The sequence below is a fragment of the Chiloscyllium punctatum genome, chromosome 12 (genome assembly GCF_047496795.1).
Source record: "Chiloscyllium punctatum isolate Juve2018m chromosome 12, sChiPun1.3, whole genome shotgun sequence".
NCBI lineage: Eukaryota > Metazoa > Chordata > Chondrichthyes > Orectolobiformes > Hemiscylliidae > Chiloscyllium > Chiloscyllium punctatum.
Genome location: NC_092750.1, coordinates 9814185 through 9837704, shown reverse-complemented (window position 1 = coordinate 9837704; position 23520 = coordinate 9814185). Strand labels below are relative to the sequence as shown.

Below are 23520 nucleotides of genomic sequence, written 5' to 3'. Positions count from 1 at the left end.
CTGAATCACTATGGGCAATTCAGCACAGCCAATCCATCTAACCTTCTTTGGACCGCAGGAAGAAATTGGAGCACCCAGAGAAACCCACACAGACACAGGGAGAATGTCCAAAGTCTACGCAGGCAGTTGCCCAAGGGTGAAATCAAACCCAGGTCCCTGGTGCTGTGAGACAGCATTGTTAACCACTGAGCCATGTGCCTGCCCCTTCTCTTTAAGATAGTGCAGTTGGAACTTATAAACCCACCTTCCAGAGCAGACAATGTCTCAGTTTAAGACCTTACCTGAAAATCAGTGTCTCCAATAGAGCAGCACTCCCTCAATGCTCCACAGAAACATCAGCCCAGGTTTTCTGCTTAAGTCTCTCAAGTGGAACTCACAAGGCACTAAATTGTAACCGACTTAGTTATTGTCAGGTGTGGGCACAGACAAAAATGGAACTGGATTCATCAGAGATTGTCCACATGGAAAACTGGTCAATTTAGAATCATTCCAGTGATGTGCTTCAATTTCTCATTTGGTGAAATTGAATGGACTAATTTTTTTTAGATTTTAGATTAGATTACTTTACAGTGTGGAAACAGGCCCTTCGGCCCAACAAGTCCACACCGACCCGCCGAAGCGCAAACCACCCATACCCCTACATTTACCCCTTACTTAACACTACAGACTATTTAGCATGGCCAATTCACCTAACCTGCACATCTTTGGACTGTGGGAGGAAATCGGAGCTCCCGGAGGAAACCCACGCAAACACAGGGAGAATGTGCAAACTCCACACAGACAGTTGCCTGAGACAGGAATTGAACCCGGGTCTCTGGCGCTGTGAGGCAGCAGTGCTAACCACCGTGCCGCCCACAGTGGAATCTCACTGAGATACCCACTCACCTAATATGGAATCTCACTGAGTAACTAAATCACAAAGAACTATACCATCATCATTCACATTGCTCTATTACATTTGTCTGATCTATGGCTGTGCTCAGAGAGAAAAATTAACCAGCTGATCAATCCATACCAAAAACAACTATGCATTTACATAGCCCCTTTCCTGAAGGAAACCGTCCCCAGGTGTTTCACTGGAGTGATTTATCAAGTGCAATGTGCCTATAAGCTGCACAAGGATATATTCAGGCTGGGATTTTAGCGACAGGACCGGCTGGAATCACTGAGGAAGAGAGAGGATCTTTTTCCAATAGCCTGCTTACTCTTTCCCTGCCCCCTTTTCAAGGAGACATAGTGGTGGTAGAGGGAGGGTGGAGCGCTCTGAAAGCTTGTGATTTTAAATAATCCTGTTAGACTATAACCTGACATTGTGTGCCTTCTGACTTTGTGGCACAGATCTTGGATATTGCTGAAAAACAGACATGGTTCTGCGATTTGTTGTCTTGCCCTATCAGGGTACATACAGAAATTGCAACTCTCAAACAATCACTAACTGCCAGGATATTAAGCTGTTCGGATATCTGAAAAAGGCATAAGGCCTGAACATCTACCTTCAGTTTGTAGAGAGTCAATTCCTGAGTATAAATGAAAGTCACTCCTAGTAGGTGTATGTAGGCCCCATATGATCTTGACTGATAATCTTAAGTTGCTTTTTAGTGTAGCTGTTGGTGCACTTGGGATTGTTCAGTAATTGCTACCCAATTGTAGAACCACTGTACCAATAGATGTATAATTTTTGGTTTTGCAAGTGGGGGGTAATGACACAACATATTCTCATTGGAATAAGATGATAGGCACCAGAATTATGGCGAAGAAAATATCCTTTGAAACAAATAAACCATAAATAAATGACCATCAAAAACAGCAAGACCCTGCAACCCATTCAGCAGCTGAACGAGAGAAATTAAGAATTCCATAGTGAATTGTAGGCAGAAAACCAGGGAAAAAACAAATCATTGCCTTCAGCCAGAGTGTGATTCTCAGCTGCCAGTCCTGAGCAATTACAATTCCGAAGAGCCATTATAAACGACAAACATTACAATAAGTAATGCAGATGCCAGGAAAGCTGGTGTCACTGTTTCGGGATCCATTTCAGTCTTGGTCATTGAGCACGTGTCCCGGCACCAGGTTATAGACCAATCGGTTTATTTGAAATCACAAACTTTCGGAGCACTGTTCCTTCGACAGGTGAAGTGGAGTGAAGCGCACGAGCATTGCAAGATAATTCCAGGTATTTACAAATATCAAAAGATTGTACAAGTGATGTGAGTGGAGTGTCAACAGGCTGCATAATAATAATCAGCAGGTGATCAAAAGTGTCAGATAGTGTGAGTAAAGTGTAAACAGCTGAATACCAAGTGCAGGCATGGTCTCTAATCAGATTAATTAAGATTTGGAGACGCCGGTGTTGGACTGAGCTGTACAAAGTTAAAAATCACACAACACCAGGTTATAGTCCAACAGGTTGATTTGGAAGCAGTAGCTTTTGGAGCGCAGCTCCTTCATCATGTGGTTGTGATGAAGGAGCAGCGCTCCGAAAGCTAGTGCTTCCAAATGAACCTGTTGGACTATAACCTAGTGTTGTGTGATTTTTAACCCATTAATTAAGGCAGAGAGATAATTAAAAATCAAAAATAAGATGGTGCTGGAAACAAACCAAATGGTTGGAATAACATGATAGGTATAAACGTCGCATGACAAGGGTCTAACCAAAGCAACAAGTAATCTAAAACTGTAAAAAATAATTAAAGCAGAGCGATAACAAGTTATCAAAGTGATGCTGTCAAACAGGACAGTAAGGAAGATTTTGCAAACAGAGAACAGAGTGGTGGGATTACATGCAGCTTGACATGAACCCAAGATCATGGTTAAGATCAGCTTGTTGTCATGTGACTTCTGATTTTTTCCATCGCAGTCCCAAAATCGGTACCTTTTGCATCATCGAACAAGTGATTAACCTTGACAGACCCCCGCCCAGGAATCTGACTGTGGAAGTCTAAGTCTTCACCCTTTCTTTTGCAGATCAATTTGGAAGACAGAATACCAGCAGTTAAAGGAGAAAAGGTACCAATTGTTACTTTCACTGAATCTTGTGCCGTGAGTTAGTTTTCCCATGCATCATTAGAAAATTATAATATTATCTACACTTGCTTGTGTTTAGAAGATCGATTGTGTTATTAAAGATGCTGAAGGAGATTATCAATGTAGATGTTTGCTCATGTTGAGCAATCAGGAATGAGGGGTCATAATGTTATGATAAATGGTGGCAGATTTAAAATAGAGATGAGGGGAAATTACTTCTGTCAAAAGCTCATGAATCTGTGGAATTCACTCCCCCAGAGTGTATTGGATGCTGAGACATTGAGTAAATTTATGAAGGAGATAGACAGAGTTTTAATTAGTAATGGGTTAAAGAGTTGTAGGGGGTGGGCAGGCAAATGGATTTGAGTTGGAGATGAGGTCAGCCATGATTGTATTGAAAGACAGAGTAGACTTGAGGGGCTGAATGGCCTCCTCCTATGCTGGAAGCCTGAAACATACACAGAGAATGCTGGAGACACCCAACAAGTATATGAATAGAAAGAGTTGAGAGGGATGTGGGCCAAGTGCTGACAAATGGGACTAGATTGGGTTAGGATATCTGTTCGGCATGGACGGGTTGGACCGAAGAGTGTGCTTCCATGCTGTACATCTCTATGACTCTATGTCTCTAAGTCTGGCAGCATCTGTGGACTGAAAGTTTGAGTCTAGTCTGACTCAGTTCAAAATAGATTATGAGGAGAGATGTGAAATGGTAATGTCCCTACCTCTGGGCCAGGAGATCCAGGTCTAAATTTCATTTACTCCAGAGGTGGGTAATACTAGGTCTGAGCAAGCTGATTAGGAAAACATCAACAGCAAATTATCTGGCAAAAAGATTTCTACCTGTCATGTGAAGATATGGACCTAGCTTACCCCCATTGTAACACACAGTTCCTATTGTCATGCAACGGAACCATGTTTAAATGTACCTCTCAGTTTCTCAGATTGCTATTAATTAATGACCTTCCGCAATGAAAACTTGCCATTTTGATTCCATTTCGAGTGCTATTCAGGTCCATCACCAACATCATTGTTGACTTCTACCTCTCCCCTGAAGTGAATAAACAGCCACTCTGGGATCAAATCAACTAGGCGGAAGTGAGGACTGCAGATGCTGGAGATTAGAGTCAAGAGTGTGGTGCTGAAAAAGCACAGCAGGTAAGGCAGCATCCGAGGAACAGGAGAGTCAACGTTTCGGGCATAAGGTCTGGCCAGAGCTTTTGCCCGAAACGTCGATTTTCCTGCTCCTCGGATGCCGCCTGACCTGCTGTGCTTTCCCAGCACCACATTCTTGAGCCACTCTGGGACATTAGTGATTCTTGGTGTGTACGTATCATTGGGAAAGCCGGCATTTTCTTCCCATTTTCAATTGTCCTGGCTGACTGACTTCCTGTGACAGGCCAGGTAAGAACAGAAGAGATCCTTTTGTTAAAAACATTAGTGAGCCAGCTTTGATTTCACAACAATCTGTATTTTTGTGGTCACTACACAATGGAAAAACACTGGGGATAGGAGCAAATTACTGCAGATGCTGGAATCTGAACAGAAAACAACTAATGCTGGAGAGAACAGTGGGTCAGACTGCATCCACAGAGAGAGCAAGCTAATGTTTCAAGTCCGGATGACACTATCAGACCTGACTTGATGTAGATTCAACGTTAGCTTGCTGTTTCTCTCCATGGATGCTGCCTGACCCGTTGTGATCTCCAGTATTTTTTTGTTTTCAGGTTTTGGGAGTCTACCTGTCTGAGAAACAGTTTCAACAGATAATCAGAAAGGAATGGCCCTTATTTCAAGAGTATAAGACTGTTACTGTCTTACTGAAGCTGTACAAGGTACTGGTGAGAAAAGCAAATTACTGCGGATGCTGGAATCTGAAACCAAAAGAGAAAATGCTGGAGAATCTCAGCAGGTCTGGCAGCATCTGTAAGGAGAGAAAAGAGCTGACCTTTCGAGTCTAACTGACCCTTTGTCAAAGCTGTCAATTAGACTCGAAAGGTCAGCTCTTTTCTCGCCTTACAGATGCTGCCAGACCTGCTGAGGTTTTCCAGCATTTTCTGTTTTGGTTTAAGGTGCTGGTGAGACCTCGTGTGGAATACTATGAGCAGTTTTCATGGAATCCCTACAGTGTGGAAGCAGGCCATTCATCCCATTGAACCACACCAACCCACCAAAGAGCACCCCATCTCCCTGTCTCTGTAACCCTGCATTTCCCATGGCCAATCTACCTAATCTGCACATTTTTGGACTGTGGGAGGAGACCGGAGCACCTTGAGGAAATCCAAACTAACAGTTGCCTGAAGGTCGAATTGAACCCAGGTCCCTGGCCACCATGCCACCCCATATTTTTAGTTCCCTTATTTATAGAAATATATAATTCCATTTGACGCAGTTCATAGAAAGTTCACTCGGATGATCCCTGGTATTGAGGGGGGATCTCATGAACAAGCGTTAAACAGATTGGGACTCTACTCACTGGAGTTTAGAAGAATGAGAGGTGATCTCATTGAAACATATCTGGTTCTTAAGGGATTTGACAGGATAAATGTTGAGAGGATGTTTCCTCTCATGGTAAAGTCTAGGACCAGAGGGCATGGTCTCAGAATAAAGGGATGCCAATTTAAGATCGAGATGCTGAGGGATTTCTTCTCTCAGAGGGTTCTGAGTTGTTTGAGTTCTTTACCACAGAGAGCTGTGGGGACAGGAGTCCTTGTGTATGTTTAAGACAGAGATGGAGAGATTCTTGGTCAGATGGGGAATCAAGGAGAAATGGCACGAATGTGGATGTGAGGAATGTCCGATCAGCCATGATCCCATTGAGTTGCGGAGCAGGCTTGAGGGGCTGAGTGGCCTCCTCCAGTTATTGTATCTTGTGGCCTTATGGTGGACAATATCTGCACATCTGTTCCGTATTTAGTAACAAACTGAATCCAAATTCCTTAAGAATATAGGAGCAGAAGTAGGCCATTCAGTCCATCGAGTCTGCTCTGCTATTCACTGAGATTGTGGCGGATTTACTGATCTTCAACTCCATTTTCCAGCCGTTTTCCCCATAACCTTTGATCCCTTTAATGATCATAACAACCTGGATTAGTGGTGCTGGAAGAGCACAGCAGTTCAGGCAGCATCCAACGAGCAGCGAAATCAACGTTTCGGGCAAAAGCCCTTCATCAGGAATAAAGGCAGTGAGCCTGAAGCATGGAGAGATAAGCTAGAGGAGGGTGGGGGTGGGGAGAGAGTAGCACAGAGTACAATGGGTGAGTGGGGGAGGAGATGAAGGTGATAGGTCAAGGAGGAGAGGGTGGAGTGAATAGGTGGAAAAGAAGATAGGCAGGTCGGACAAGTCAAGGAGTTAGTAACTGAGCTGCAAGTTTGAAACTAGGATGAGGTGGGGGAAGGGGAAATGAGGAAGCTGTTGAAGTCCACATTGATGCCCTGGGGTTGAAGTGTTCCGAGGCAGAAGATGAGGCGTTCTTCCTCCAGTCGTCTGGTGGTGAGGGAGCGGCGGTGAAGGAGGCCCAGGACCTCCATGTCCTCGGCAGAGTGGGAGGGGGAGTTGAAATGTTGGGCCACGGGGCGGTTTGGTTGATTGGTGCGGGTGTCTCGGAGATGTTCCCTAAAGCGCTCTGCTAGGAGGCGCCCAGTCTCCCCAATGTAGAGGAGACCACATCGGGAGCAACGGATACAATAAATGATATTGGTGGATGTGCAGGTGAAACTTTGATGGATGTGGAAGGCTCCTTTAGGGCCTTGGATAGAGGTGAGGGAGGAGGTGTGGGCACAGGTTTTACAGTTCCTGCGGTGGCAGGGGAAAGTGCCAGAATGGGAGGGTGGGTCGTAGGGGTGTGTGGACCTGACCAGGTAGTCACGGAGGGAACGGTCTTTGCGGAAGGCGGAAAGGGGTGGGGAGGGAAATATATGTGCTACTCTCTCCCCACCCCCACCCTCCTCTAGCTTATCTCTCCATGCTTCAGGCTCACTGCCTTTATTCCTGATGAAGGGCTTTTGCCCGAAACGTTGATTTCGCTGCTCGTTGGATGCTGCCTGAACTGCTGTGCTCTTCCAGCACCACTAATCCAGTATTTGATTTTCAGCATCTGCAGTCATTGTTTTTACCTTGTTGATCATAACAACCTGTCTATCCCAGCCTTGAATATATTTAACAACTGAGCCTCGATAGCCCACTGTGATAACGAATTCCACAGATTCGCTACCCTCTGAAAGAAGAACTTCCTCCTCATCTCTGTCTTAAATGGCAGTTTCATTTTCTGAGATGATGTCCCAAAGGGGAAGCAATCTTTCTGCATCTACTCTGACAAGTCCCTTTAGAATCTTATATATTTCAAAAAGGTCACCTCTTATTCTACTAAACTCCAGTGGGTACAGGCCCAACCTACTCAACCTGTCCTCATAAGACAGTCCCTCCATCCCTGGTAACAGCTAGTTAACCTTCTCTGGACTGCCTTCAATGAGAGTATGTCTTTCCTTAGATAAGGGGCCCAGAACTGTTCACAGTATTCCAGGTGTAGTCTGACCAGTGCGTTGTATAGTTTTAGCAAGACTTCCCTATTTTTATGTTCCCATTCCCTTTCAAATAAAGGCCCACATTCCTGTTGCTGTCTGTATAACCTGCTGAACTGGGAGGGAAGCGTTTTGGGATTCATGGACAAGGAATCCCAAATCCTTCTTTTTTTTATATAGAATCCCTACAACTTTCTCTATTAATTTGACCCCATGCCTTTCAGTCATTAGTCCAGCTACCTGAATTGTTAAAAACCAAAAGAATTGCAGATGGTGCAAGTCAGAAACAAAAACAGAAATGGCTGGAAAAGCTGAATTGTCACTCGACTACTATGTCAACATGGCCTCCACCTTGTAGCAAACTTTTACTAACAAGCAAAAACAGGTCATTCTAAATAAACTGTCCTTGGTGCACTTGGCAAGACAATGGAACAAGGAGATTTCAGTTCGGTTATACAGGGTTACTGCGGTTATACAGGGCCTTGGTGAGACCACACCTGAAGTATTGAGTGCAGTTTTGTATCACCACCTAAGAAGGGATATACTTGCCATACAGTGAGTGTAGTGGAGATTCATTGGGCTGATACCAGTGCTTTGAGGAGAGATTTGTTTGACTGGGCCTATGTTCACTAGATTTCAGTGGAATGAGAGGGCATCTGTTCAAAATGTATAACGTTCTTACACGGCTTTACTTCTGGATGTAGGGAGGATATTACCCCTGGTTGGAAGTGTAATCCCAGGGAATACAGTCTCAGGATACGGGGTAGGATTCAGATGAGGAAAAATGTTTTCACTCGAACGGTGGTGAACCTGTGGAATTCTCTCCCACAGAGAGCTGTGAAGGCCACGTCACGGAATATATTCAAGAAAGAGATAGATCTGAAAGAAAACTTTTTAAATGTTAAAGGCTTTAAAGGGTATAGGGAAAAGGCAGGAATAGGGCATTGGGATAGAGGATCAGACTATGTGGCAGAGCAGGCTTGAGAGGCCGAATGCCCTACTCCTAGTATCTGCGTTTCTATGACCACAATCTCATCAGGTGGTTTTCTACTCTACAGCACTAGGTTGATTACATTTTTTAAAAAGATTAAATTATTAACAAATTAACTGGAATGGAATGTCTGCACCTTATCCAAAACGTTGTAGTCGAGCTGAGCGGGATTATCTGTCAATGGCAGTAGTTAATGTGGTTTTCTTTCTCAGGGTGATCCTGGCAAGCCTGGCGAGTCTGGACCGAGAGGTCCCAGAGGGGAGACTGGCCTCGCTGGCGCAACAGGCGACCGAGTAAGTTGAAACTGATGTTTCTCCTGGTGTACTGGTCAATACTTTGTTGGTGGATATTTGACTGAACGAAGAACTCTGCAGACTTTGCATAACAGTGTGCACGTGTGGGGCTTCAACACCGCTCAGTGTTCTTCAGTAGACACAACTTCCAAGTCGAGGGATAGATGCTCGTTTGAAGGGCTTTTGCCTGAAATGTTGATTTTCCAGCTCCTCAGATGCTGCCTGACCTGCTGTGCTTTTCCAGCGCCACTCTCTTGGCTCATTTGTATCGGCCAGCTTCTGTTTTCAGCAAGCTTCCCCAGGAGAGATGAACTCACGGCGATCATGTCGGGGAAGTTGATGAAGATGTAGACGCAGCTAGGATTAGTGCTGCAATCCACCTTTACATATAACGCAGGACAAATCCAGTCAATTACCATCCCATCAGTCTTCTCTCGATCGTCAGTAAAGTGATGGAAGGTGTCATCAACAGTGCTGTCAAGCTGCTCAGCTCTAACCTGCTCGGTGACGCCCAGTTTGGGTTCTGCCAGGGCCACTCAGCTCCTGACCTCATTACAAACATGGACAAAAGAGCTGAATTCCAGATTGGGGGCGGGGGGAGGTGGTTGGGGTTGGTGAGGGTGACAGTCCTTGATATGCAATTGACGGAGTGTGGCTGTCCTTGCTAAAGTGGAGTCACCCAGAGTCAGGGGGATATCTCTCCAATGGTGAGAGTCACATACCTAGCAGTCTGCTCGATTGTACCACGCCCTGGTTCCCACAAATATTCGCTCTGTCCACTGCCGACATTCAGTACTAGCAGGGAGTCCCCTGCACTCCAGAAATGCACCAAGGCTCACCTTCCAGCAACTCAACCTCTACCACTGAGAAGGACATGGGCAGCAGAGACGTGGAACCACCTGCAAGTCCCCTTCCTAGCCACTCACCATCCTGACTTGGAAATACATCACCGTTCCTTCCATATCCTCCCAAACAGTGTTATGTGTGTACCTACACCAAATGGTCTACAGCTGTTCAAGAAGGCAGTTCACTTTCCCCGTTCCAATTGGGGCTGGACAATGAATGCGGGCCGGCCAGTGATGCCCATATCCCAGAAAAAAAGTGGAATGACCATTCCCATGTTTCCTTGAGATTTCTAGAGACTGGCTGTCTGTTGTAAGACTGGTGAAGCCAAATTGGGAGCTGAACGAAGAGAGGTCAATTCCTATGTATAAAATGTGCCTTCCCTCCTCAGGGTTTCTTGATGGAAATGCATCACAAAAGGGAGTGTATCCTACGACACAGCTCTGTATTAATTTTACCCTTTTTTTACCTTGGCAGGGTTTGGAAGGTCAAAGAGGCCCCCCAGGCCCACAAGTAAGTGCTGTGTGCTCTGTGCTGTGCATTACATTGGTTCTAAGGTAGAAGATGCACCCTATCTCCAACCCTATAATAAAACAGAAGATTCTCAGACAATGATTCCAATGTTTATAGTACTGGAGGGATCAATACTTTGTGGCCAAATACGAAATTCATTTTAACATGTGCATGAGGAAGCATTTGATCATTTTCTTCCCTCTGACCCAGCCCCAGCTCAGCTCTGATGCCATTGGCCATGACTGATATGGATCATAAGATATAGGAACAGAGAAAGACCATTCAGCCCATTCAGTCTGCTCCGACATTCTGTGAGATCATGGCTGATCTGATAATCCTCAACTCCACTTTCCTGCCTCCCCCCCCACCGAACCTTTGATTGCCTTACTGATTAAAAATCTGTCCATCTCATGGAGGAACCTTTCGTCACAACTCACACTTGACATCTTTCATTCCTGATTGATTTTCCTCCTGGCTCTCCCACACTTCGTGACAACAGAGATTTTGGAATAGTCTTTAGAAATTGCTATCCCACAATTTTCAGTGGCTACGCGTCATTTGATTCAATGGTTGTAAAGCATTTGAGGGTGAAAGGCACTACATAAATGCAAGTCTTTCCTTTTCTCATTGTACCCAAATGGCTAAACTTCATGAAAGAAGTGTGGATAAAATAGTACAGAGAGTGAGTACATCCTGTAGAGCTGCAATAGCTCAGGGACTCGCTTTTATGCCTCCATAGTGGATGGCTCTGAGTTTAGTCCTATACCAGGGCCTGTAGCTATGGAAGAACTTAGCCACTAGTGTAGACAAACTAGACAGTATTAGTGTTGGCTCTAGTCCAGCTTAGAAAGACATCTGCAGATAATTCCACAAAATAACAGTTGAGAGTGATAAACCAACAGTATGGTGACGAGTATAACGTGGGGATAAAGGAGGAGGGGAGCACAGTTGGTTTTGGTATAAGGTTCCCCCACTATCCGAAAGTAGAGCGTTCCTATGAAACCTTTGATAAGCTGAAATGGCGTAAAGTAAAGAAGCGTTGATTTATATGGGAGAAATTTCACCTTTATTCGTAAAAGTGAAAATCTTCTTCAAAAATCTTGTAGTTAGTGAAAACACATACTAATTTAGGTTTTTGTAAAAGCGAAGTGGTGTAAAGCTAACTTTCGAAAAGCAGGCAATACCTGTAATGGGGAAGGGTAATTTTGAGTCAAATGAGACAGTTCGAACATGAGAAAAGTACTGAAAAGCCTAGAGTCAGTCTCTGGAATTCGGAAGATAGAGTTTAATGTGGATTTGAAGATTTAATTACAATCACGATGTTCTCTAAACACTGTTTAATCTTTTCTTCCTACTTTCCTACAGGGAGATCAAGGCCCAAGAGGATTCCCAGGGGAAAAGGTAATCCATTATCTAAACAGGACTATCCAAGTTTAGCGACAGAGCTGTGTGTAAATTGTGGTTTGACAGTGACTGGGTGGGCTGTGATCTTCAGGAATTGGGAAACCTGCCAGTGGTGACCTGGGATTGAACAACAAGTTGTGGAAAGTCATCATCTCTGCCCATGTGGGAAATCTGCTGGCTGAATATTTTCAGCTTTGGAGAGGGAGGCCCCATGGGAGAAAGAGGTCACTTCTTGGCCAGCTGCAAGTCACAAATTATTTTTTGGACCATCATAGTTGCTGTATGGATGGTGTGAGCAAACTGAGGGGTCAGTACTGGAACAGGCGGAGACCATTTGGCCCATTGAACTGATGCTGGCCTTCAGTGGAAAGTACTCACCAATGCTCTTAACATCCTCGGAATAACAAATCCTACCAACCTCAGATTTAAGATTAAAATTCGATTTAACATCTACTAACGAAGAGCGTTCCAAACCTTAACATGACAATGTACATGAAATGCCTTCCCCTTAAACGTTAGAATCTATGTCCCAGCCCAGCAGAAACATGTGCAAGGTTAACTGTCTCTGGAGTCTCAGGTAGATAGGGTGGTGAAGAAAGCATTTGGTACACTTTCTTTTATTGGTCAGTGAATTGAGTATAAGAACTGGGATGTCATTTGCAGCCGTACAGGATAGTAGTCAGGCCACTTTTAGAAAACTGCATTCAATTCTGGTCTCCCTGCTATTGGAAGGATGTTGTGAAACTTAGATTAGATTAGATTCCCTACAGTGTGGACTTGAAAGGGTTCAGAAAAGATTTACAAGGATTTTGCCAGAGTTGGAGGTTTTGAGCTACAGGGAGAGGCTGAATAGGCTGGGGCTGTTTTCCCTGGAGCGTTGGAGGCTGAGGGACGACCATATAGAGATTTATAAAGTAATGAGGGGCATGAATAGGGTAAATATCCTCTCAGGACTTTATCCGCAGAATGTTAATCGAAGGACTCATTTTAATTCTGAATGAACCTGTACACATCCTGCTCTTCTGGAATAGATTAGATTAGATTCTCTACAGTGTAGAAACAGGGCCTTTGGCTCAACAAGTCCACATCGACCCTCCGAAGAGTAACCCACCCAGAACCATTTCCCTCTGACTAATGAACCTAACACTATGGGCAGTTTAACATGGCCAGTCCACCTTAACCTGCAATTCTTTGGACTGTGGGAGGAAAATGGAGCATTTGTCTTTTCCTGAAGGTTGGAGAATCCAAAACTAACAGGATAGGTTTAAGATTTAAAAGGTTTAGAAGGTAACTGAGGGGCAGAGAGGTGGTGCATGTATGGAATGAGCTGCCAGAGGAAGTGGTGGAAGCTACAACATTAGGAATATCAATAGGAAGGGTTTGGAGGGATATGGGCCAAATGCTGGGACTAGATCAGTTTAGGATATCTGGTTGGACCAAAGCCTCTGTGTCTGTGCTATACATCTCGATGACTCTAAATGAAAACACCAAGAAACAATGTTCATGGAGATACTGTTGGGACTGGGAGACACAAAGAGAGTAATTTAGAGGTTGTTTTACGACCAAGCAGTGGGGAATGTTTCCTCTTCATCTAACCTGCACTGTGCTGAAACCTGGCATCTCTGAAGCTGACCTTGTGTGTCTACACTCAGGAGATGTTTTAATTCCTAACGCCTGAATCACTCGCTTTGATAACAAAACGGTAAAACAAAGTAAAAGTAGATTACGTTTCATCGAATAATCAGATGTGAATAATCAGGATTGGACATGGGGCTTTTCTACGTCTGAAAACGATCTGATTCTTTGTCAAGTGTTTAGCAATTTCTGACTTCCTTCTAACAACTCCAGTTCCCCATATGAAGACTGAATCATTGCAAAGGACAAAAAAAAAATCCACTGTCTATATTACACCGTGCAAGAACAAATTAAAACAGTTTCAATATAATATTGGAAATAAAAATTCAACTCTCTTACCCTCGACAACAACCGTCCAGGTAAGAGAAATGACCAGGACGAGTCTGTTCGGCCCCTCGATGTTGTTATCCTAATGATAGGATCATGGATGATCTGATACTCCTCACATCCACGTGCCTCCCATTTCCCCTTGATTTCCCGACTGATCAAACTTTGGCCAATAATCCTGACATCTGCAAACTTTGCTATCATACATCCACTTCCTTCCTCCAAGTCATTCAGGTATATTGTAAACAGTTGCAGTCCCAGCACTGATCCCGATGGAACCCACTAGTTGCCAACCTGATGAAGAACCCGCTGGCTGCCCTCACTGTCTCTTGCCCACAATTCAATTCTCTATCCATGCTGGGTACACTACCTCCAACACTCTCTTGTGAGAAAACCTTCCTTCTCAGACACCTTCTGGATGTCCAAATAGTATACATTCTCTCTGTCCAGAGCTTAAAAATGTGTTGCTGGAAAAGCGCAGCAGGTCAGGCAGCATCAAAGGAGAAGGAGAATTGACATTTCGGGCATAAGCCCTTCTTCAGGAAGTGGCTTCCTGAAGAAGGGCTTATGCCCGAAACGTCAATTCTCCTTCTCCTTTGATGTTGCCTGACCTGCTGCGCTTTTCCAGCAACACATTTTTAAGCTCTGATCCCCAGCATCTGCAGTCCTCACTTTCTCCTAGAAGATTCTCTCTATCCACTCAGGTTGAGACTACCTCGGAAAATTCTAATAAATCAGTCAGATACCATTTCACATTCATGCGCCATCTGCTGGATTTGATTCTTATTTTCCAAATGTTCTGCTTTCACTTCCTTAATAATTGATTCCAATACTTTCCAAAAGGAAGCTACAGTGAAGGGTCACACTGTCTCTCGTTTAAAGTTCCTTGTTCACTTAGCCTGGTAGAAGTTGGTTTCTGGAGCTTTCTTCTTACTGAACAAATACATGGGTTTTCTGTCCTCTCATCTTCCAGCATGTTTTGGCTTTTGGAGTTTGCTACTAAACCTCTCAGGACTTTATCCTCAGGCTCATTTTAGGTCTGAATGAACCTCTACACTCAACATGACCTCTGGAATGGTCTGTCTTTCTGTGATTGTCGATGCCTTTTGCTAGTTTTTTGTTTCTATTTTAATTTCAAGTGCACTGAACTGTTCACCTTAAGATATATTCAAGGCTGGAAACCCTAATTAATAATGCATATGTCAACAAACTTCAAACATCCAGCACGACTCTCAAAACAATTGCAAAATGAAACTAAAACAATGCCCTTCCCGTTTTCATGCACCAGACAAAAATGCAAATCAAACTTACAGCTATACATGCCTCTGTCCACTTTAAAATCCAAGTTTCCAAATAATAAAAATAAATTTCCAACCCTCATTACAACTGTCTTTTTGGGTCAGATGTTGAGTTCATGATCTAGTTAGCACTCTGAGGCAGCACTGATGGAGTACTCCACTACCTTAGCCAAGTCCCTTCAGTTGAGATCTTACATTAGTCCGACATCTCTTCTGGTGGATCAGATAATTTCAAAAAAATTTCAAAAGAGAAGCTGGGAATTCTCCTGGTGTTCCTCTCTTGAATAATGTTATGAAATATAAGTTAATACATGAATTCTTCAGTCCCATTTGTGGGATCTTACTGCCTTAGAATAGCTGCAACATTTTTGCAGATAGCATAACAGACATTCCAAAATAAAATCATTGTGCGCTCAGTTTGACTTAATGAACAAATTGCATTATTATTTGCATTGTACTGAAACAAAGGGACATTTTAGTCCTGTTCAGTTTTAAACTGAATTTCATATTTTAGGCGATGTGAAGTTCTTTAGCCTATTAACCATTACATTCTTGAGGTCCGCACTGTAATGCTCCTGAATATTTTATTACCACATTCATTATCACAGTGTCATTGATACAAATATGCACATGCAGTGGGCGGCATGGTGGCACAGCAGTTAGCACTGCTGCCTCACAGTGCAAGAGACCTGGGTTCAATTCCCGCTTCAGGTGACTCTCTGTGTGGAGTTTGCACATTCTCCCTGTATCTCTGTGGGTTTCCTCTGGGTGCTCTGGTTTCCTCCCACAATCCAAAAATGTGCAGGTTAGGTGAATTGGCCATGCTAAATTGCCCGTAGTGTTAGGTGAAGGGGTAAACGTAGGGGGGTGGGTCTGGGTGGGTTGCGCTTTGGTGGGTCAGTGTGGACTTGTTGGGCCGAAGGGCCTGTTTCTACACTAAGTAATTAATCTATGCTGATGTACTGGAACTGTGGCCTGGATTTTGTTCCCAACGATATTAGAACAAATAATGGCATTTGCTTTGTCTATACATTTTTTGTGAGCTTGTTAGTTTGGATTTCACATCTTCATAACAACATAGATCCAGACCCTTCAGCCCAACTAGTCCGCGGTAACCATGTTCTCAAACTACACTAGTTCCATTTGCCTGCATTTGTCCAATATCCATCGAAATGTTTCCTATTCATGAACATCCAAAATGTCTCTTAAATGTTGTAACTGTACCCACATCCATCACTTCCTCTGGCAGTTCATTCCACAGATAAAACACCCTCAGTGTAAAAATATTCATGTCCTTCCTAAATTTTTCTCCTCTCACCTTAAAAACATATCCCCTAGTTTTAAACTCCTCCATCCTTTGGAAAAGACCTTTGCTATTCACTTTATCTTTGGCTGTCATGATTTTATAAACCTTCAATAAGACCCCCCTCAACCTCCTACACTCCAATAAAAAAAGTCTCAGTCTATCTTTGTACCTCAAACTCTCCATTCCTAGCAACATCTTGGCAAATCTTTTCTGGACCCTCTCCAATTTTATGATATCCTTGTGATCGCAGGGTAACCAGAACTGGACACAGCACTCCCGAAGAGGCCTCACCAACATCCTGTACATGACTCCCCAACATCCTCAACATGACCCCCCCAACTCCTATATTCAAAGGTCTGAGCAATGAATGCAAACATGCTAAATGCCTTCTTAACCACCCTGAGGCCTGCTCCACTGAGACCTCCTTTTCATGGTGTCAGATTGAAGTATCCTCACAGGCAGGCAGCAACCCAGGAAGTTTAAAAATAAGAATATAAATGCCATTTTAACTCATGCACAGCAAACAAATAAAAATGTAATACAAATGGGATTAAAGAAACAGGAAATGTCAAAGTACAATGTTACCACATTATTTTCTTTGAAGGGAATGAGGGGTCCTCTCTTGTCATTTTACTTTACAGGCCAGAGTGGTTGCACATTATTAATTATCACTCATTATGCCATTAAAGCCTCATTCAGTGCCAAATGTATTAGATATAGTGTGTTCAACTTTTTCTTTGATGTGGAACTATTAAATATTCTTAAGTTCAGGCCATTACATGATCCCAGGCCTGGGTCTATTGGCGGGGAATGCAACAGCAGTATTTTTCTCATCTCTGAAGCCTTCATTATGCTTATCACATCAAAATCTGAGCCTAGGTCACAAGCTAATTTCCATGTTCCAGCAACATTTATATAAAGAGTTGGGCATGATCTGCTGGGATGATTGTCCTGATCACAGAAAAACTTTGAAATGGGAATAATCTGAAGATGGTGAAAAAGCCCAATCAGGAAGACATACTCTGATGTCCTTCATTCCACCGGATTCTGTGTCCGTCTCTGATCCAGATTCCCAGTGGGATGAAGTGCATGAGATGTGTCCATGCACGACGGAGTCATGTTCTGTCCCAGCCTGCCTTGAAAGCAGGTAAGTGCTGTGTCACCTGTACAGGTGGGCTTGCTGCTTTGGATCCAAAGGTGTAGATGGACAACTTACCAATTGCAGAACAGCAGAGTGCAGCATGAAGCTTTCCACAACTCGCTTCTCCATCACGCGGCGCCTTCAACAGGAATGGTTCTCCACGTGTCATTCGTACACCATCTGCCTGTTTCGAGATGTTAACTGGGTCAGGTTATAGTCTGACCCAGTTAGCCTGATGAAGGGCTCTTGCCTGAAACGTCGATGCTCCTCTTCCTCGGATGCTGCCTGACCTGCTGTGCTTTTACAGCACCACACTCTCTCGACCCTGGGTCAGATTACAGTCTGAGTTACTTCACTCTCTTGCTCTCTCTTCTCCCCTTTTGTTTTCTGAACAAAATAGCAGCATAAAGGTCTGCTGAAAGTTTCATTTCTCAGGCTGGTGGGACTATGTTTAGTTTGGGATGATGTTCAGCATGGAATGGTTGGACTTGCTGTATGACTCTATGGACTGATTGATGCTGATTAATTGCTATGATTAGTCAGTAACACCACTGTCAGTCAGATGGAAACACAGAACTTGAATTTTGCCAAGAAGTGCAGCATGTTGCTGGAGCTTGTTGTCTTGTCTTCATCAAGACAAATGCAGAAAGGCCACATTTCAACCAATCATAACAATTTGTATTACAGGAGAAAGATTTGTGCCTTTTTTTGGATTCTCCATGGCAATGCCTTGGCCAATCAGAGTTGACTTTCCAACCAAACAGAAATCTTTTCCCTTGTAGTACATGTTGTTGCGATTGGTTGAAATTTGGCATTCTTGCATGTGTCCTGAAGAAGGCAGGATGAAATCCTTCGTCAAAATGTCTCTTTTCAGCAATTGCTGGGAGGTAAACGACTCTAACACTCCTAGGTTATCTCAGCTCTGAGCAACAAATGGATTGGGCTACTTATCCCATGCCATTGTTTTATCTTTTCCTCTACTTGACAACCACCACACTGCCATATTGAAGCAAAATAATGCCTGTTTAAACAAACACAAGGACTGACTTGTTCCAGTTTACCTGCAAGTGGTTGCACAACAAAGACAGCGGTTGGACTCGGAAGGCTAAAGTTGCTGAGTAGGATTTCAAAATGAATGGAAGTACTTTTGCATGTGAATGATCATATGAGGGCCACTTTACCAGAAGTGAATCCTGTTTTCACTGCTCATTTAGGATCAGTTTGGAGTCACTGGTCAGTGATGAGGAATGGTGCCTCAAATCCATATACTCTGCCCTGAGCTGTTCCAAATGGGCAGAGGTTATTACCAAAATGTCGACCCTAGTGTTAACTTCACATGGGACTTATCTTCTTCAGGGATAACGCTAGATACTGTTAATGGTCGGTGTCTTTTCCCTAGGGTGGGGGATTTCAAGACTAAGGGGCATATTTTTAAGGTGAGAGGAGAGAGATTTTAAAAAGACACAAAGAGCAACCTTTTCACACAGTGAGTGGTTTGCATGTGGAGTGAACTTCCTGAGACGGTGGTGTATATGGGTACAATTTCAATGTTTAAGATAAATAAAGAATGGGAAAGGTTTGAAGGGGCATGGGCCAGGAGCAGGCAGGTGGGACTATGTTTAGTTTGGGATTATGTTCAGCATGGTTAGACTGAAGGGTCTGTTTCCATGCTGTATGACTATATAACATTGAACAGGAAATATGTGTCCAAGGTTAATTGCCTGACTCCCCCTTATTACTATCCCTAGATGACATATAAAATGCTCAATTTTTACTTGTCGTCATGATACTTCTCATGATATTTTTTTGTCGTGTCTGTTATTTTCTTTCAAAAGTATGTATAAAAGAATAGAACCTGAACTACTGTTTCTGCTTCCTGGACACAGGGTGACCGAGGACCGCCAGGGCTGGACGGCAGAAGTGGACAAGATGGGAAGAATGGTCCACCTGGCCTCCCTGGATTGAGGGTGAGTATTAGGCCCAGACCGGGTCCGGCATAATGCAATCACCCCACTGACTGGACCAGAGGAATGGGTTGCTCGGGGGACAGCTTTGTAGGTTCAGTTGCAGGTGACCGACGGGTTAATGTGCACCCCCAGGAAACGTCACCTGAAATCTGTCGTGTGACTTTGCCGGTTTTCAAGTCTGTGCTGTGCTTTTGTTTTTCAGGGCGAGCCAGGGAAGCAAGGTCAACCCGGCAGAGATGTAAGTGAGCCACACTTCAAGGCCTCTCCTGTAGGCCTGTTCTGCTGGTTTCTTTCATATTTGAAGGTTCAAATCACACTGAGGCCTGGCCTCCTCTCGATCCTCCACTCTGGGATATGTGTTTTCCTCCAATTCTGGGTTCTTTAATACCCCTGCACACCTCTCACCTTTCAATGTACCAGGAGCTCTGTGACACCTCCCTCAACTTCTGCATCCTTGGTCCTTTGGGATACATGTAGAAACTTCCTTCTTTGAGTCAGCTTTGTGCTTACCTGTTATAATTCTTCTTTCTTCAGCTTGGCTTTGTTTGATTACCCTCCTGTGAAGTAACTTGTGACAATTTTCCATGTTAACGGTACCATACAAATACATATTGTAGTGAATTGCAGTGTAAACTAACGCTCAGCAATTAACTAAAATGATGTCTGAGAGTTGCTGTGATCACGATAGTTAAGCTAATGGATATCCCTGAGGAAGCTACTAAGAAATAGGAACAGGAATAGGCCATTCGGCCCCTCAAGCCTGCTCCACCGTTCAGTAGGATCATGGCTGATCCAATATCCCTCATGTCCACTCTCCTGCCTTTTTCCTGTAACCCGATCTCAGCCTGAAATACACTCAAGGAGTCTGTCCCCTCAGCTCTCTGAGACAAGGAGTTCCAAAGACTCTCAACCTTCTGAGAGAAGAGATTCCTCCTCATCTCAGTCCTAAATTGGTGCCCCTTTATTCTGAGGCTATGCCCTCTGCTCGTGGACTCTCCCATGAGGGGAGATATCCTCTCAGCGTTGACCCTGTCAAGCTCCTTAGAATCTGATCTGTTTCAATGAGATCACCTCTCGTTCTTTTAAGCTCCAGTGAGTAGTCTTAACCTGTTGAGTCTTTGCCCACGAGACAATCCCTCCATACCGGGGATTATCCTCGTTAACCTTCTTTGAACTGTGTCCAATTTGAATAACTTGCAGTAAATAAATAAAACTTCTGACAGTACTTTGCATGTGGCCTCACCAGCACCTTAAGACTTCCCGACTCTTATTCTTTTTGAAATGAAAACCAATGTGCCACTAGCCTTCCTGATTGCCTGCTGCACCCTGTGTGCTGGCTTTCTGTGCTTTGTGCACATGTTTCCCAAATCCCCTTGTATTATTGCTTTCTGCTTTTCTCACCATATTCTTTTATCCTCGTTACACTACCGCCCCCGCTGTGGCGACACAAGAAACATGACACGCGTGATTACCCGCACTGGTTGAGAGGAAGGAAACTAGATTCAGTGGGAGGGCGGCTGAAGTTGGTTTTGCCTCAGTTGTCCTGTCACGATGAAAGTGATGGTGAAATATTCTGGATATTTTTGCAACGCAGGGTTTGCCAGGCCTGAGGGGAGAACAAGGACCACCAGGAGCAGTGGGCCCTCCTGGCTTGTTGGGGAATCCCGTAAGTCACACATTTCAGAATTTTCTTTTAAAGTTTAATTAATGAACTCAAGTGAAGTTTAATCCGTGCCCTGACCTTTCTTGCCATGCATCAATAGTTTCCAATCGAGCAGCTGGAAGCCATCTAGAGATGAATAGGCTGGGGCTTCATTACCTGGAGGGTCAGAGGCTGAGAGTGACCTTATAGAGATTTATAAAACCATGAGGGCCATGGATAGGGTAAATGGACAAGGTCTTTTCTTCAGGATAGGTGAGTCCAAAACTACAGGGCATAGGTTTAAGGTTAGAGGGGAAGTGTTTAAAAGGGACCTCAGGGGCAACTTTTTCAAGCAGAGGATATGGAATGAGAAAGTGGTGGAGGCAGGTACAATCAAAAGGCATCTGGATGGGAAGAGTTTAGAAGGATATGGGCCAAGTGCTGACATATGGGACTAGATTAATTCAGGATCAACGTGGACGAGTTGGACTGAAGGGTCTGTTTCAGTGCTATACACCTCTGTGACTCTATGACGTCACAGATTGCTCTCCCACAGACTAAGCATCTTTCAAATGGGGATCTAATCCCCCCCCTCCACCACCCACTGCTCCAAAGGACAGGGTGGTAACTGCGGAAGAGAGAATCTGCTGTGAGTAACTGTCGTAGTCAGTACTTCCATCTAGAAGAACAAGATACATGGGAACACCACCCCCTGCAAGTTCCGCTCCAAGCCACTCACCGTCCTGACTTGGAAATATATCGCCATTCCTTCATTGTTGGCTGGGTCAAAATCCTGGAATTCCCTCCCTTAGGGCATTCTGGGTCAACCCACAGCAGGTGGACTGCAGTGGTTCAAAAAGGTAGCTCACCCCCAGCTTCTCAAGGGGGCATCTAGGGAGTTTAGAAGGAGTTTAAATGCTGGCTCCAAGACTGGCACTGGAATGTTCTGGAGTATCAGAAAATCTCATAGGTATGAGTTAGGCCCCAGAAAGTTGTCGCCGCTCTGGGAAAGAGGGACCAACAGAGTGGGTTCTCATTGGAGATTGGCGTTTTCGTGACAAAACATATTCCCTGCTGTTTTCACCCCCAACAACCCCTTTCCCAGTTCTGCTGTAAGCCATGATGCCAAAGTGTTGCTGGAAAAGTGCAGTAGGTCAGGCAGCATCAAAGGAACAGGAGAATCGACGTTTCGGGCATAAGCTGCCTGACCTGCTGCACTTTTCCAGCAACACATTTTTAAGCTCTGATCTCCAGCATCTGCAGTCCTCACTTTCTCCCTGTAGAGATTACCTGTTTGGTGATCTACCTCCAATTTCACTCAGCTGATCCACTGCGTCAGTCAGCACCAAAAGCTCATGAAAGATGGATTCAAATAACCAGTGTAGCAGAATGGTTCAAAATGAATTGCAAAGGGCTGGTATAAATGATGAAAATCATACATTGCTGTGAGTATGCTCTCTGCTGTGGTCAAATTCACTGGAACTTTCTGAAATGTCTTGGATAGATTCACAATCACCAATTCTTCTTGTTGTAATTGTGTATACTACCTGCAAGATGCACTGCAGAAATTCACCAAAGATCCTTCGGCAGCACCTTCCAAACCCATGACCACTTCCATTTAGGAGGACAAGGGCAGTAGATACATGGGAACACCACCCCCTGCAAGTTTCCCTCCAAGCCACTCACCATCCTGACTTGGAAATATATTGCCGTTCCTTCACTGTCGCTGGGTCAAAATCCTGGAATTCTCTCCCTGATGACATTATGGGTCAACCCATAGCAGGTGGACTGCAGCGGTTCAAGAAGGCAGCTCATTCCGCCACCTCCCCCCCCACCCCCCCTCCTTCGCAAGGGGCTGCTAGGATGGGCAATAAATGCTGGGCCCAGCCTGAGATGCCCACATCCCACAAAAATGTTAAATAAGAAGTGCATTTGGCAAGACTCAGCCTTGATAACCAGAATGGGTTTATTACATGGTGCTTAGTAGCTAGTTACATAAAGTCTGAGTTACTTGAGATGACCTTGTGAGACCTCAGGTTAGCTGTAAGTGTTAAGTACATACGTCTGTTGGTTATTTGGAATGAAGCAGAAGAGCAGCAGGAACAGCACACTGGCAAAAACACTCTGGTTCTTCCCAGGAACAGTCCTTCATATTCTGATGAACGGAGATTACCTGGTGATATCAGTTAACGTTTTCAGCCTTTACAGAACTTTTAGTTTGATGTTACCCATCCACAGCTGATGAAGATTAATTGGAAACAAAGGTATTGAGTGCAGTGAGGGAAGGATTGGAGATGGGGATTTGCAGCATTTAAACATTTTCTAATCAGTCAGCTCTAAGATATTATTAATCACACAACACCAGATTATAGTCCAACACGTTTATTTAGAAGCACTAGCTTTCGGAGAGCTGCCCCTTTATCAGATAGCTGCCTGATTTTTAACTTATTCCACCCAGCCCAACACCGGCTCCCCCACCTTATGGCTAAGGTATTATAACAGAGCTGGGACTTGAACCTCAGCCTCCTGGCTCAGAGATAGGAATACTACCACTGTAGAAGGCAGCGACGCCTCTGAATGATGGCAGTGCAGTGGTGGGATTTAAACTGGAATCG

At 44.2% G+C, this 23520-nt stretch overlaps 1 protein-coding gene across 3 annotated transcripts in view; it reads left to right on the top strand.

Moving 5' to 3' along the window:
- The window catches only part of col7a1 (collagen, type VII, alpha 1), a 436569-nt gene that overhangs the window by 261517 nt on the left and 151532 nt on the right, over nt 1-23520 (top strand). For all 3 annotated transcript variants that reach the window (XM_072581827.1, XM_072581825.1, XM_072581826.1), the window contains exons 61-67: nt 2965-3006; nt 8749-8829; nt 10150-10185; nt 11551-11586; nt 19183-19263; nt 19466-19501; nt 20858-20929. In XM_072581827.1, coding sequence (XP_072437928.1) covers nt 2965-3006; nt 8749-8829; nt 10150-10185; nt 11551-11586; nt 19183-19263; nt 19466-19501; nt 20858-20929 — 384 coding nt within the window. The remainder of the gene's footprint in view (nt 1-2964; nt 3007-8748; nt 8830-10149; nt 10186-11550; nt 11587-19182; nt 19264-19465; nt 19502-20857; nt 20930-23520) is intronic.